Source organism: Oncorhynchus gorbuscha, linkage group LG06 (assembly GCF_021184085.1).
Source record: "Oncorhynchus gorbuscha isolate QuinsamMale2020 ecotype Even-year linkage group LG06, OgorEven_v1.0, whole genome shotgun sequence".
In the NCBI taxonomy this organism is placed as follows: Eukaryota; Metazoa; Chordata; class Actinopteri; order Salmoniformes; family Salmonidae; genus Oncorhynchus; species Oncorhynchus gorbuscha.
Window position 1 is genome coordinate 103,762,273 of NC_060178.1, and position 15,578 is coordinate 103,777,850.

The window sequence follows — 15,578 nt, forward strand, 5'->3', positions numbered from 1 at the left end:
TTAACCACTCCACAAATTTCTGGTTAACAAAAAAAATAGTTTTGGCAAGTCGGTTAGGACATCTACTTTGTGCATTCCAACAATTGTCTACAGACAGACTATTTCACTTATAATTCACTGTATTACAATTCCAGTGGGTCAGAAGTAGAGGTCGACCGATTATGATTTTTCAACGCAGATTCCGGTTATTGGAGGACCAAAAAAAGTAGATACCGATTAATCTGACAAAATTATTGTTTTTATTAATACATTTGTAATGACAATTACAACAATACCATTTGTATTTCATATACCTTTGACTATTGGATGTTCGTAAAGGCACATGTATTTCCAGTGTAACAGTATAGCTTCCTTCCCTCTCCTTGCCCCTACCTGGGCTCGAACCAGGAGCACATTGACAACAGCCACCCTCGAAGCATCGTTACCCATCGCTCCACAAAAGCCACGGCCCTTGCAGAGCAAGGGGAACAACTACTTCAATGTCTCAGAGCGAGTGACGTTACCGATTTGAAACGCTATTAGCACGCACCCCGCTAACTAGCTAGCCATTTCACATTGGTTACACCAGCCTAATCTCGGGAGTTGATAGACTTGAAGTCATAAACAGCTCAATGCAAGCACAGCAAAGAGCTGCTGGCAAATGCACAAAAGTGCTTATTGAATGAATGCTTACGAGCCTGCTGCTGCCTAGCACCGCTCAGTTAAGACTTCTGTATCAAATCATAGACTTAGTTTCCGTGTCTTATGTTATAATTATCATTTCAAAAACAAAAGGTTAATTATTTCAGTGAAATACGGAACCGTTCCGTATTTTATCAAATGGGTGGCATCCCTAAATCTAAATATTGCTGTTACATTGCACAACCTTCAATGTTAAGTAGCGTCCCACCTGGCCAACATCCGGTGAAATTGCAGAGCGCAAATTTCAAATTACAGAAATATAAATATTTAACATTCATGAAAATACACGTATTATACATCAAACTAAAGCTTAACTTCTTGTTAATCCAGCCGCTGTGTCAGATTCAAAAAGGCTTTACGGCGAAAGCACGCCATGTGATTATCTGAGGACAGCACCACGCATACAAAAAAACTTTTTTCAACCAGGCAGGTGTGACACGAAAGTCAGAAATAGCAGTATAATAAATGCCTTACCTTTGATCTTCTTCTGTTGGCACTCCAAAAGGCCTCAGTTACATCACAAATTGTCCTTTTGTTCGACACTGTCCTTCTTTATATCCATAAAAACTCAGTTTAGCTGGTACGGTTCATTCAATAGTCCACCGGTTTCCCTCCTTCAAAATGAATCCCAAACGTCAAACAATGTTTATAATCAAACCTCAGGTACCCTAATACGTAAATTAACTATAAAATTTAAGGCGGATAATAGTATGTTCATTACCTGGAGATAAATAACAAAGAATGCACTTTCACCCACGCGCATGGAAACACTACAGCCAAAATGGGAGCCACTTAGAAAAACTACAACCTCTAGCTCCATTTTCCCAAAAACCAGCCTGAAACTCTTTCTAAAGACTTCTAAAGACTGCAGTTCCTAGGGCTTCCACTAGACGTCAACAATCTGGGAGGACTTCTCAAAATAAACATGAAAGCCATTGGAAACGGTGGAAGGCTGAAATTATATATTTTTGGGATGGTTTGTCCTCTGGGTTTTGCCTGCCATGTCAGTTCTGTTATACTCAGACATCATTTTAACAGTGTTAGAAACTTTAGAGTGTTTTCTATCCAAATCTACCAATTATATGCATATCCCAGCTTCTGGGCCTGAATAACAGGCAGTTTACTCTGGGCATGCTTTTCATCCGGATGTGAAAATACTGCCCACTACCCAAGAGAGGTTAAAACAAATTAATTTTAGCAGGCAATATTAACTAAATATGCAGGTTCAAAAATATATACTTGTGTATTGATTTTAAAGAAAGGCATTGATGTTTATGGCAAGGTACACATTGGTGCAACGATTTGAGAAATCTTCACACGTTTGGAGAAGTAGGCTGTGATTCGATGAGAAATTAACCGGCACCGCATCGATTAAATGCAACGCAGGAGAAGCTAGATCACTACACGTGGTTGATGATATTACTAGTTTAATTACAAAAATAAACCAACCAACCACGCATAGAGAACACAATGTTTGAAGGTCATTGTTAAATCACAGACCTTTTCAAGACTGGCTGTTGATCAGACTGGTACTTTAGTTAAACTACATGAACTGCACAAAACTCACCCGTTTTTGTTCCTACAGGTAGTGTGTTTTCTAATTCTAACACCATCTCAAACCCCAAACGCTACTCCAGAATGTTCAGATAGGCCCAGTCGCTACACACATCATCAGACCACCAGTTATTTTCACACCTTGAGTGTTAATTGGGTATAAAGGGTGTTGAGTGCAGCACCATAGCACACCGGAGTCAATAGAATAATAGGAGTGACAGAGGTTAGTTAACTATCGGTCTCCATAACAGACTTCCAGACATGTCAACTTATTTAAGGACTGCTGCTAATCCTAATGGCCTCCATTAAACAGCCCCAGCTAAAACACAATCCCCTATACAGACCACTACTATAGTTCTGAAGAGGTATGGGCTAACCTTTCTGGGTCGAAGTCCATCACACTGTGATAACATGGCATTGTTGTTAACGTAATAGGGAATGCTTTGTATTCACAGACTGGTAGGCCTTAAAGTAACAGACATACAAGCCTTATAAGTCCTTAACACTAATGCACGTGAGGAACATGCAATCTAGCAGTATTTACTTCTTGGAAAGCGGAATAACTGGCATATTACCTTGTGAAACACATGTTTATGATAGAACTATCGCCTATAGGCAAGGCATGATGAATGTATTAAGAGTAACAAAGCACCTATAGCCTCCTACATGTCTCAGAACCATTAGTGTTCCATTCCCTAGTCTCCAGAGTGAGATGGATAATGTCAGTCTGGTACACTTCAACATGTCCCAGAAGACAAGGACAGAATATTCACCAAAATGGAAGCACCGGGCTCTTTCTATTACACTTCTTGATTAAAATGGCATGTCTTTTTTCACTGTGGAATATGGTTAGTGTGTTGTTGTCAACATAGTGCTGAGTGCAAATAAAGGGGTGGGGGGGGGTTTCGATTCTAGAATCTAATGCCGGCGATTGAAATAACCTTATTATGTTGAGCAGCAAAGATGATCAACAACACATACACCCCTACACGCATGCACACACACACACTTGTGACAATCTTTCCACCACGTGCCTGTGCTGAGAGCAGCATTACTAGGGTTATGGGCAGGGCATATTTATAGTCATGAATGCCATGAAAGAGAGAACGTCTCAAACTACTTCAGGCAGCTAAGATACTTACCCGTCTGACTGCAGCCCTCCTCTAGAAGTATGTATACTTGTGCACATTATGGCACATACATTTTTTTGCCTTGCAAACGTACAGGGTAGAAACATTTTTAAGAGCATATGGTTCAAAGAAAACCAATCATGTACAGTGTGCTCACACACAAACACACGATGGGCCTGAATTCCTGGCAGTAAACTAATGACAGGTTGATCACTTCTGTTTCCCTACTTTTGTCTCAGGCCTGTTTATCTGTGGCACATTTGTCAGCAAACAGCATCTGTTTGACAAAACAGGAACACTGCCCCTCCCCACCCTAATCTCACACACGCACTTGCCTGCGTAACAAGACAACTACAGTAGACAACACGTTTCAATCCAAATCATCATCCTGTTTTGTAAGAGAAAGGGGGAGACATAATCACACAGACACGAGAGGGGATACTATTAGTGTATGTTATCACACCAACTGCCACACCTATGGAGAACAAAAAATGTTGAATTGGCAACCAACAGTCAGACAATCTTGTGATAATCCATTACCTCATGGATTTAGTGTAGCAGTCATTCTCAGAAAACAGGCAGCTAACCCACTGTTCCTAGGCCGTCATTGAAAATAAGAACTTGTTCTTAACTGACTTGCCTAGTTAAATAAAAGGTCAAATAAAAAAATAATCTCAAGAATCAACTTTCACAAAATGCCCTCTGGAATCTCTGAGATTAGGATATGTACTTATCTATTTCATAAATATGTTTTGCGGTCAGATATTACACATTTTAAAAACATTCCAAATTTCATTACCATAAATCCCAAAAAGTTACAAATTAATATTTAAATGTTTTTTTTCAAACAACCCTACCCCCTAATGAAAAGGCCTGGGTCAAACAAACATAATGCCAAAAACAAAAAAATATTTCAAATGAAGTCATCAATAATAATACAATTTTAATAATCTGACTTTTCCACAATTTAAGCCGTTTGATAATGAGAAGGCCAAGGGGGTGTTTGAGAATACAACTTCATTCTGAAGGCATATAAGCAAATAAATTAACTTAACTTGTGCTCATCTAAGGACTACTCATCTAGATGATGGGTAAATAAAACGTTATTTAAAAACTGACGAGTTTTTACAGGAACTTGAAAGTGTTACGTAATGAGACATGTCCACAGACACAGTGTTAGTGCGTACTCCATACTATAACTTTGGGGTGAAAATGTACCATTTACAATATGGCATTTGCCCAAAAATGTGACACCTTAGTCCTCAGAAAGATGGTTGATTTTTGCTGTTAAATCATAGTTTTATAACTCAATTTGCTACAGACATTTTAAAACTGGTTTCATCAACCGTTGAGGTCAAGCACACGGCAGTGTCCCCCTCACAAATTCAGAGTCCCCCCCTGTCGAAATAAAGGAAACACTTCAGGAAATGAGGGATAGAAAGTGTATTGGAAGCAGGTGCTTCCATACAGGTGTGATTCCTGGGTTATTAATTAAGCAATTAACATCCCACCATGCTGAGGTTCATGTATAAAAATGCCCAGTTGGCCATTATTCTGGCTACCATGGTAGACGAGATCTCAGTGACTTTGAAATAGTGGTCTCAAAGGAGCATAAGGGGTTTAAAGTGTGTGTGTGTGTGTTTAAGTGTCTCAATCACCAGACCTCAACTCAATTGAACACTTAAGGTTGTTTCTAGAGTGGCGACTGAGACAGCGTTTTCCACCACCATCAACAAAACATCCAATAATGGAAATTATTGTGGAAGAATGGTGTCACATCCCTCCAATAGAGTCCCAGATACTTCTAGAATCTATGCCAGGGATCGGCAACATGGACAGGGTTGTAGGCCACAAAATGTGAACTCATAAGGAGCTGTGGTGGCTCGCAGATCAGCAACGCACAACCATTCTCACACATGCAGTCAGAACCAGCCCTAGCCTTTTGGGGGCCATCAGCAACATTTTGTTGGGGGCCCTAAGTAACATTTTATGGATATGCTATGTATATGCTAAAAAAAAAATCTATAATTTACCAATCTACTTTTTTTTGCTGACACGGCTAATTGAGTGACTGATAAGAAAATAAATACTGATGGATAACCAAATATAGAAATGTGTGGGTAGCAAAATTCCAGGAAATTTCAATAAATTCCCAGAATTCGTGGTTGGAGGATTACAGAATTAGTTTTAAGTTCCTGGAATCTTGCAACCCGCAGCCCCAGTGATATATATATATTTTTTGTTTGGGGGGGGGGCAGTTGCCCATCCCTGATCTATGCCAAGGCGCATTGAAGATGTGCTGGATGCTCATGGTGGCCCAATGCCCTATTAATTGGAATAATCCACCCAAAACCACTCATTCCTATAATTTACCATGTTATATAACACTAATATCTGAGAATAATATTTTTTTTTGTCAACAAATCATTAATTTTATAGTTTTAATAAGGTTGGTAGCAACATGTGAAAATTGTTGTGGAAATCTGTTGCAGCTCAAGTCAACTACAAAAACCACAATACAATGGCTGTAAATATCCGGTAAACAAATTCAGTTTTCAATTTCACCATGTTCAACCTGCAGATCAATGTGCCTCGAGTGTTGAGTCTGACATTCACAACGGTACCATGCAATGCACCCTAGACTGAAGAGGTGGCACCTCTTAAATTACACATATCTTGACTTGAATAGCTCAGATACACATTAAATGACACCATGAATCGATAGAACATTGCTTAGAGATGCACAAAAACAACAGTCCAAATCTTTCCTTTAAGACACCACGTTGGGGTTCCCTTTATTTTGGCAGTTACATGTAGCTACTCCAAAGGCAATTTGACACTAAATCCATTGAATGTCCAGGGATGTGCTGATATGTTCCAATATATGAGGAGGTTCTTCTTCAGAGTTGCTGTGGTGACTTCATCACTGAGCTGTGTCGCTGTCCCATAATGCATTGTCAAAGACCACGCTCCATTTGAACTGACAAAATTGCAACGTGGGACAATCTGCATGTGAGTGATTGAAGATTTGACTTAACGTCCATCCAGATATATATTGCATTGAGTGCAGGCCAACTCATGGGACATTAGAGGAGGTTGAGCGGAAGAAATTAAAGGTTAGCAATCAATCTTTCGCTTGATCAGCTCTTCGATATCCCCTGGACCACGTGTCACGGGAAAATTCACTCAATGAGGAATCAATAACAGAAATAATCCACTCATCATTTCCACACACAAAAAAGAAGTTATCAAAGCAACTATCGCCGTTTGATAGACCGACAACACCGCAAATGGGCTACTGAGTCAAACATGGTAACACCCCCTGCAACTGTCGCCCAACAAAGTTGCCCTACATTTTCTCCTCAAATGAAAAAGCGTTCTTGCTAAGGTTTAAAATACTATTTCAGATTACTTAAAATCTCCATGCTGCAAATTACACAGATGGCATGACTTCATTTAATACATGAATAAAGTTCAGACAGTTATCGATGTGGTATCTGACAAATGGTTGAACTTGCAGGCAGACTCGTGTCATGACTCATGGCAATCTAACGTCGAATGAAACCGGGGAGTAAACATAACACATTCAAGAAACGACAACGATACGTGTTCATCGAATGACTGCATGCGAAAACTTGCCATTTGATATGACCCTTAAAACTGTTAGGAAAGTAGCGAAGCTACTTCCACCGTCACTACACATTGTTGCAATTGATATATACGTCTGTAAAGGTGTTTAATGCATGCTCAAATCGGAATAAAAACATTGGACAGTCAATTGTATCTTGTTGGCTACTGCTCGGTCACAAAAGAAGTTTGCTACAAGTTAGCTCGATAGCTAATGCCACATGGACCACAAGACGCCAAAACAACTTCTTAGCACAAGGCTCTAGCTCTAGTATAGTATATATTGTGGAGTTGAGCAACTCAAGTAAAAAATTAAAACACATACTAAATAATTGAAACATTTCCATATAACATTGTTTATGTAGCTTACCATAACGCAAAACTAGAGTTCGGATAACAAATGGTGGAAGTAACGTTACATGTTTGTCCGCTATAGAACTGCCATGCTGGCTGCTCGAGCTATCAGTTACTGCTCTCATTTACTTCGCGGCTGCCCTTCACCGGCCATGGAAAACACAACGCATTCCGTGATATCTCACACCATGAAATTAAATAAGCATATATTTTCAACTACTTACAATCATGCACGCGGTTCCTGTAAAATAGCAGTATGGCTGGAATCGTGTGTTCAGGTGTCTGTCTCAGTTTCTCACAGTGTCGGAGATCACATCCGCAGCTGCTTCCTCATACACGCAACGCGCAGATCACGCCGCACAGCAACGCTACCAAACCCCTCTCCGTCGCCAAGGCAACAAACCCACTTCAGCCAATCATAACCCCTCCCTTCCATACCCTCTGGCATCTGGCCGCAGCTCGGAAGAACAGCGTTGATTTGTGCACGCGGTCGCCGCTACACAATTTGTATTTATTTTTTATTCGTATTGTAAACGCAATTAGATTGAACAAGCGCACAGTACCATTGTTTATATCTCCAAATAATACAGTTAATTCCAACTGCACAGCATTTGGTAGTGAAAGTGGGGATTAAAGGAAAAGAAAAGGCATCTGCTTCACTTTGGCGGGGGACTCCAGCCCCCGCCAAAGTTTTTTTTTTTTTTATGTTTTTTTCTGTAAAATGACTAGACACCTTGCAATTTTATGAAGTTAGCTCAGATAGCTTCCCAACATCATAACTAGCTACCAAGAAGCCTTTTCAGGCTGTCAATCAAGTTAGAGTAGTTAACTTTTCTTTATCTTAGCTGACATGCCTGTTGGCAAGGTTTATGTAATGTACTGAATAAGACTCACATTCCTTTTAATCTTTTACCCAAATTTGAGCAGAGAAACACATTTTGTTTCTCTAAAAAAAGAAGCAGGAGGAACGGACAGTTGAAGAGGTATGCTTAGATATGCAGATAAATATTTTTTATTTATTTTTTACATAGAATTAAGTATAATGATTATGTCTCTATGTTGCAGGAAAAAGGTGTTTTAAAAAATACAAAAATCGCCAATTTATGGTCGGAAGACCGAGCCCCCTCTGGACAACCCCCCAGCCATCCTCATGTAATGTGCCCCCTCAGGTTTTTGGGATGCATGGTGCCCCTAACGCTTGACATATTTGCACAGTATTACACAGTCATCTAGACCCACAGTATAATGGAAAGGGATGCATTATATGTATTCTTGAGTAGAGCCTATTGATCATTTGAGAGCCTATGGGCCACAGTGCAACTCTGTGGCCCATAGGCATCACAGTTTACACCAAACTGTAACTCTCACATCAGAGTATGATAGCTGACTCACTTTAGACCTCCTCCCCCCGCTCCTCTGTCCTCCTTCTCTATCCTCGTCTGCCTGCTCCTCTGTCCTCCTGCTCCTCTGTCCTCCTCCACTATCTTTCACTCCTCTGTCCCCCTTCTCTGTCCTCCTTCTCCCACTCCTCTGGTCTCCTTCTCCTCTGTCCTCCCCCTCCTCTCCTTCTCTGTCCACCTCATTCCTGTTTTTTTAGAACCTCCCTCAGAGATATAACTTTGAAAAGCTACCAAAGTGATCAATTTACTGCTATAGCCTACAACCCATTTTTCTGCCAAAGGTTATTCTTTCAAAATGTTGGGTTCAAGTGACATAATTTCTCTATTACCTTGTAATTAATTACCGACCCTTTTGTTCACTTTGAAATGTCATAGTCTTCCTACACCATTCTTCTGTTTGGAATGTTGTAGTACCAAATTTACAATGCGTTTGCATCTTCCTTCTCGTGGAAACAGAAACACACCCTGTTCTGCTTCATGTCCTTCAGTTAGTTCAACTGGACAAACAGGATCTTCTGTGAATGGGTGGTGTGCTACAGCCAAGCTGGAGTCAATGAAACCAGCAATTTAGGGTTAAACAGAAACCAGCCATTAGAGGGTTAAACAGAAACCAGCAATTAGACTGGGGTTAAACAGAAACCAGCCATTAGAGGGTTAAACAGAAACCAGCCATTAGAGGGTTAAACAGAAACCAGCCATTAGAGGGTTAAACAGGACGAAGTCATTAGAGGGTTTAACAGGAACAAGCCATTAGACACTTAAACAGAAACCAGCCATTAGACTGGGGTTAAACAGAAACCAGCAATTAGACTGGGGTTAAACAGAAACCAGCAATTAGACTGGGGTTAAACAGAAACCAGCCATTAGAGGGTTAAACAGCCATTAGAGGGTTAATCAGGAACAAGCCATTACAGAGTTAAACAGAAACCAGTAATTAGACTGGGGTTAAACAGAAACCAGCCATTACAGAGTTAAACAGAAACCAGTCATTAGAGGGTTAAACAGAAACCAGTCATTAGAGGGTTAAACAGAAACCAGCCATTAGAGGGTTAAACATTAATCAGCCATTAGAGGTTAAACAGAAACCAGCCATTAGAGGGTTAAACAGAAACCAGCCATTAGAGGGTTAAACATAACGGATATAACCAATTTACTTTTCATGTTTTGTTGTTGTTTTTCTGGGTAATTGAGGCTTGAAAGAAAAAAAGAAAAATCTGATGTGGTCCTCTCTTAAATCTTTGATTAGAAGTTACAGTTTGGAGTTTTTCTCATTCACTGGTTTTCTTTCTGAAGCTGCTGTTTCTGTTTTTTTCCCCCAGCACAATTCACCATGGCAACTGTTTGTGACCGGGTCACATGGCCTATCTCGTGCTTGGAGAATAGGAAAGGATGGACAGATGATGCAGGCATCTGTCTGTCGGTTTCTGGTTTATCGGTTAAAAGTCATTTGTTGGAGTGGAATGAACCATCCCAAAAATTGCCCCTTTGAATACAAAAACCCTACAAACACTTTAAGGCACGTGTGTCAAACACATTCCACGGCAGGTCGAGTGTCTGTGAGTTTTCGCTCTACCCTTGTACTTTATTGATGAATTATGGTCACTAATTACAAAGCAACTCCCCTCACCTGATTGTCTCGGTCTTCATTGAAAGAAGAAAAAAAAACACAGACACTCTGCCCTCCATGGAATGGGTTTGACACCCCTGCTTTAATTTGACCTACAGTATGTGTTTTTGTAAACCACATTCAATCTAGAGAGAATGACCAAGGCCCATTCTATTTCTCTTGAATAAATGTTTTGTGTCTGTGGCTCTGATGGTCATGATTCCCACCAATGTAGTTCTGATGAATCATAATTCCCACCAACGTAGCTCTCTGATGGTCATAATTCCCATCAACGTAGCTCTGATGATCATAATTCCCACCAACGTAGTTCTGATGAATTATAATTCCCACCAACATAGCTCTGATGGTCTAATTCCCACCAACATAGCTCTGACGGACATAATTCCCACCAAGGTAGCTGATGAATCATAATTCCCACCAAGGTAGCTGATGAATCATAATTCCCACCAAGGTAGCTGATGAATCATAATTCCCACCAAGGTAGCTGATGAATCATAATTCCCACCAAGGTAGCTGATGAATCATAATTCCCACCAATGTATCTCTGCTGAATCATAATTCCCACCAAGGTAGCTGATGAATCAAAATTCCCACCAACGTAGCTCTGATGGTCATAATTCCCACCAATGTAGCTCTGACGGTCATAATTCCCACCAAGGTAGCTGATGAATCATAATTCCCACCAATGTAGCTCTGATGGACATAATTCCCACCAAGGTAGCTGATGAATCATAATTCCCACCAAGGTAGCTGATGAATCATAATTCCCACCAATGTATCTCTGATGAATCATAATTCCCACCAACGTAGTTCTGATGAATCATATTTCCCACCAATGTAGCTCTGATGTTCATAATTCCCACCAACGTAGCTCTGATGGTTATAATTCCCAAACGTATCTCTGATGGTTATAATTCCCACCAACGTAGCTCTGATGGTCATAATTCCCACCAATGTAGCTCTGATGAATCATAATTCCCACCAATGTAGCTCTGACGGTCATAATTCCCACCAATGTAGCTGATGAATCATAATTCCCACCAACGTAGTTCTGATGAATCATATTTCCCACCAACGTAGCTCTAATGGTCATAATTCCCACCAATGTAGCTCTGACGGTCATAATTCCCACCAATGTAGCTCTGATGGTCATATTTCCCACCAAAGTAGCTCTGATAAATCGTAATTCCCACCAACCAATCTCTGATGGTCATAATTCCCACCAATGTTGCTCTGACGGTCATAATTCCCACCAATGTAGCTCTGAAGAATCATAATTCCCACCAACGTAGTTCTGATGAATTATAATTCCCACCAAAGTAGCTCTGATGGTCATAATTCCCACCAACGTTGCTCTGATGGTCATAATTCCCACCAACGTAGCTCTGATCGTCATAATTCCCACCAACGTAGTTCTGATGTTATGCAGGTGAATGAGGACCCAAAAGCGACTTGGCGAAAACAGAGTCTTTATTCCAGTAAAGGAAATAGGCAATACTCCTAGACAAATCGGAGTAGAAAACAAAACATAAAAAACTAATTCCACTCGTAGTGACGAGGACAGACTGGAGACTCGACCATAAACTGTAGGTTGCCTCGGGAAGGCACCGACCGTAGCAGACTCAGACACCTGCTCACACGCAGCATCTGAGGGAAACAAGACACAGCACGGCGAACAATATACAAGGATCCGACAGGACAGAAACGGAAAACAAGGGGAGAAATAGGGACTCTAATCAGAGGACAAGATAGGGAACAGGTGTGGAAAGACTAAATGAGTGAGTAGGAGAATGAGGGACAGCTGGGAGCAGGAACGGAACGATAGAGAGAGGAGAGAGAGGGAGGGAGAGAGAGGGATAGAAAAAGGGAACGAACCTAATAAGACCAGCAGGGGGAAACGAACAGAAGGGAAAGCATAATGACAAGACAATATAAGACAAAACATGACAGTACCCCCCCACTCACCGAGCGCCTCCTGGCGCTCTCGAGGAGGAACACTGGCGGCAACGGAGGAAATCATAGATCACAAAACGGTCCAGCACGTCCCGAAAAGAACCCAACTCCTCTCCTCAGGACCGTAACGGAAAACGATAAAAAGGGAAACTAGGGTACTACTCTAAAAAAAAATGAGACACGGGTAGAGAACTGAAAGCTTTAGAGCAAACAGGACCAAACAGGCCAGGAGAGTAACAACTAGGGACAGACTGAGACACAGCAAGGGCAGGAACAAGAACAGGAGAGATGCGGTGGCAGGGAACAGACTGGGACCCAGCAAGACCAGGAGCAGAAGCAGAAAAAAAAATTACCAGACTTATTCTGCGCGCAGTCCGAACACGCAGCCACGAAACGGCGCGTGTCACACTCCTGAGTAGGCCACCAAAAGCGCTGGCGAATAGAAGCAAGAGTACCTCGAACGCCGGGATGGCCAGCTAACTTGGCAGAGTGAGCCCACTGAAGAACAGCCAGACGAGTAGAAACAGGAACGAAAAGAAGGTTACTAGGACAAGCGCGCGGCGACGCAGTGTGCGTGAGTGCTTGCTTAACCTGTCTTTCAATTCCCCAGACTGTCAACCCGACAACACGCCCAACAGGAAGGATCCCCTCGGGATCGGTAGAAGCCACAGAAGAACTAAAGAGACGGGATAAAGCATGAGGCTTGGTGTTCTTAGTACCCGGACAATAAGAAATAACGAACTCGAAACGAGCGAAAAACAACGCCAACGAGCATGACGCGCATTCAGTCGTTTGGCAGAACGGATGTACTCAAGGTTCCTTTGGTCAGTCCAAACGACAAAAGGAACGGTCGCCCCTCCAACCACTGTCGCCATTTGCCTAGGGCTAAACGGATGGCGAGCAGTTCGCGGTTAGCCACATCATAGTTACGTTCCGACGGTGACAGGCGATGAGAAAAATACGCACAAGGGTGGACCCCATCGTCAGTATCGGAGCGCTGGGACAGAATGGCTCCCACGCCCACCCCGACGCGTCAACCTCAACAATAAACTGTTTAGTGACGTCAGGTGCAACAAGGATAGGAGCGGATGCAAACGCTTCTTGAGGAGATCAGAACAACAATCATACGACCGGTGAGGAGGAAGGGAGTTGGCTCTGGACCGACTGAAGACCGAGCGCAGATCATGATATTCCTCCGGCACTCCTGTCAAATCACCAGGTTCCTCCTGAGAAGAGGGGACAGAACAAACAGGAGGAATAGCAGACATTAAACACTTCACATGACAAGAAACGTTCCAGGAAAGGATAGAATTACTAGACCAATCAAAAGAAGGATTATGACACACTAGCCAGGGATGACCCAAAACAACAGGTGTAAAAGGTGAACAAAAAATCAAAAAAGAAATGGTCTCACTATGGTTACCAGATACAGTGAGGGTTAAAGGTAGGGTTTCACATAATATACTGGGGAGAGGACTACCATCCAAGGCGAACATGACCGTGGGCTCCCCTAACTGTCTGAGAGGAATGTCATGTTCCCGAGCCCAGGCTTCGTCCATAAAACAGCCCTCCGCCCCAGAGTCTATTAATGCACTGCAGGAAGCTGCCGATCCGGTCCAGCGTAGATGGACCGGTAAGGTAGTACAGGTACTTGACGGACAGGACCGTCTAGTAGCGCTTATCAGTCGCCCTCCACATACTGATGAGCTCTGGCCTTTAACTGGACATGAAATGACAAAATGACCAGCGGTACCGCAATAGAGACAGAGGCGGTTGGTGATACTCCGTTCCCTCTCCTTAGTCGAAATGCGAATACCCCCCAGCTGCATGAGCTCAACACCTGAGTCAGTGGGGAAAGATGGTAGTGTCGGAGAGAGGGGAGACACAGTTAACGCGAGCTCTCTTCTATGAGCTCGGTGACGAAGATCTACCCGTCGTTCAATGCGAATAGCGAGTTCAATCAAAGAATCCACGCTGGATGGAACCTCCCGAGAGAGAATCTCATCCTTAACCTTAGCGTGGAGTCCCTCCAGAAAACGAGCGAGCAACGCCTGCTCGTTCCAGTTACTGGAGGCAGCAAGGGTGCGAAACTCTATAGAGTAATCCGTTATGGATCGATTACCTTGACATAGGGAAGACAGGGACCAGGAAGCTTCTTTCCCAAAAACTGAACGATCAAAAACCCTTATCATCTCCTCTTTAAAGTTCAGATAATCGTTAGTACACTCAGCGCTTGCCTCCCAGATAGCTGTGCCCCACTGCCGAGCCCGACCAGAAAGGAGTGATATGACGTAGGCAATCCGAGCTCTCTCTCTTGCGTATGTGTTGGGTTGGAGAGAGAACACTATATCACACTGGGTGAGAAAGGAGCGGCACTCAGTGGGCTGCCCAGAGTAACATGGTGGGTTATTAACCATAGGTTCCGGAGACTCGGAAGACCAGGAAGTAGCTGGTGGCACGAGACGAAGACTCTGATACTGTCCTGAGAGGTCGGAGACCTGAGCGGCCAGGGTCTCACGGCATGCCGAGCAGCAGACAATTCCTGCTCGTGTCTGCCGAGCATCGCTCCCTGGAACTCGAGAGTAGAGTAGAGAGAATCCATAGTCGCTGGGTCCATTCTTGGTCGGATCCTTCTGTTATGCAGGTGAATGAGGACCCAAAAGCGACTTGGCGAAAACAGAGTCTTTATTCCAGTAAAGGAAATAGGCAATACTCCTAGACAAATCGGAGTAGAAAACAAAACATAAAAAACTAATTCCACTCGTAGTGACGAGGACAGACTGGAGACTCGACCATAAACTGTAGGTTGCCTCGGGAAGGCACCGACCGTAGCAGACTCAGACACCTGCTCACACGCAGCATCTGAGGGAAACAAGACACAGCACGGCGAACAATATACAAGGATCCGACAGGACAGAAACGGAAAACAAGGGGAGAAATAGGGACTCTAATCAGAGGACAAGATAGGGAACAGGTGTGGAAAGACTAAATGAGTGAGTAGGAGAATGAGGGACAGCTGGGAGCAGGAACGGAACGATAGAGAGAGGAGAGAGAGGGAGGGAGAGAGAGAGGGATAGAAAAAGGGAACGAACCTAATAAGACCAGCAGGGGGAAACGAACAGAAGGGAAAGCATAATGACAAGACAATATAAGACAAAACATGACAGTACCCCCCCCACTCACCGAGCGCCTCCTGGCGCTCTCGAGGAGGAACACTGGCGGCAACGGAGGAAATCATAGATCACAAAACGG

General features: G+C 42.8%; 1 protein-coding gene across 2 annotated transcripts in view; it reads right to left on the minus strand.

The window, feature by feature from the left end:
• Positions 1–7,794, minus strand: part of LOC124038642 (forkhead box protein N2-like) — a 41,944-nt gene extending 34,150 nt beyond the window's left edge. The window contains exon 1 of one of the 2 annotated variants that reach the window (XM_046354727.1): positions 7,571–7,794. Coding sequence is in view for 1 of the 2 variants with exons in the window: in XM_046354726.1 (XP_046210682.1) it covers positions 7,363–7,471 (109 nt within the window). In the remaining variant the exon portion in view is untranslated. Of the gene's footprint in view, positions 1–7,362; positions 7,540–7,570 lie in introns of those variants that run through there. The other variant, XM_046354726.1, reaches the window with a different exon arrangement.
• Between the last annotated feature and the right edge of the window lie 7,784 nt (positions 7,795–15,578).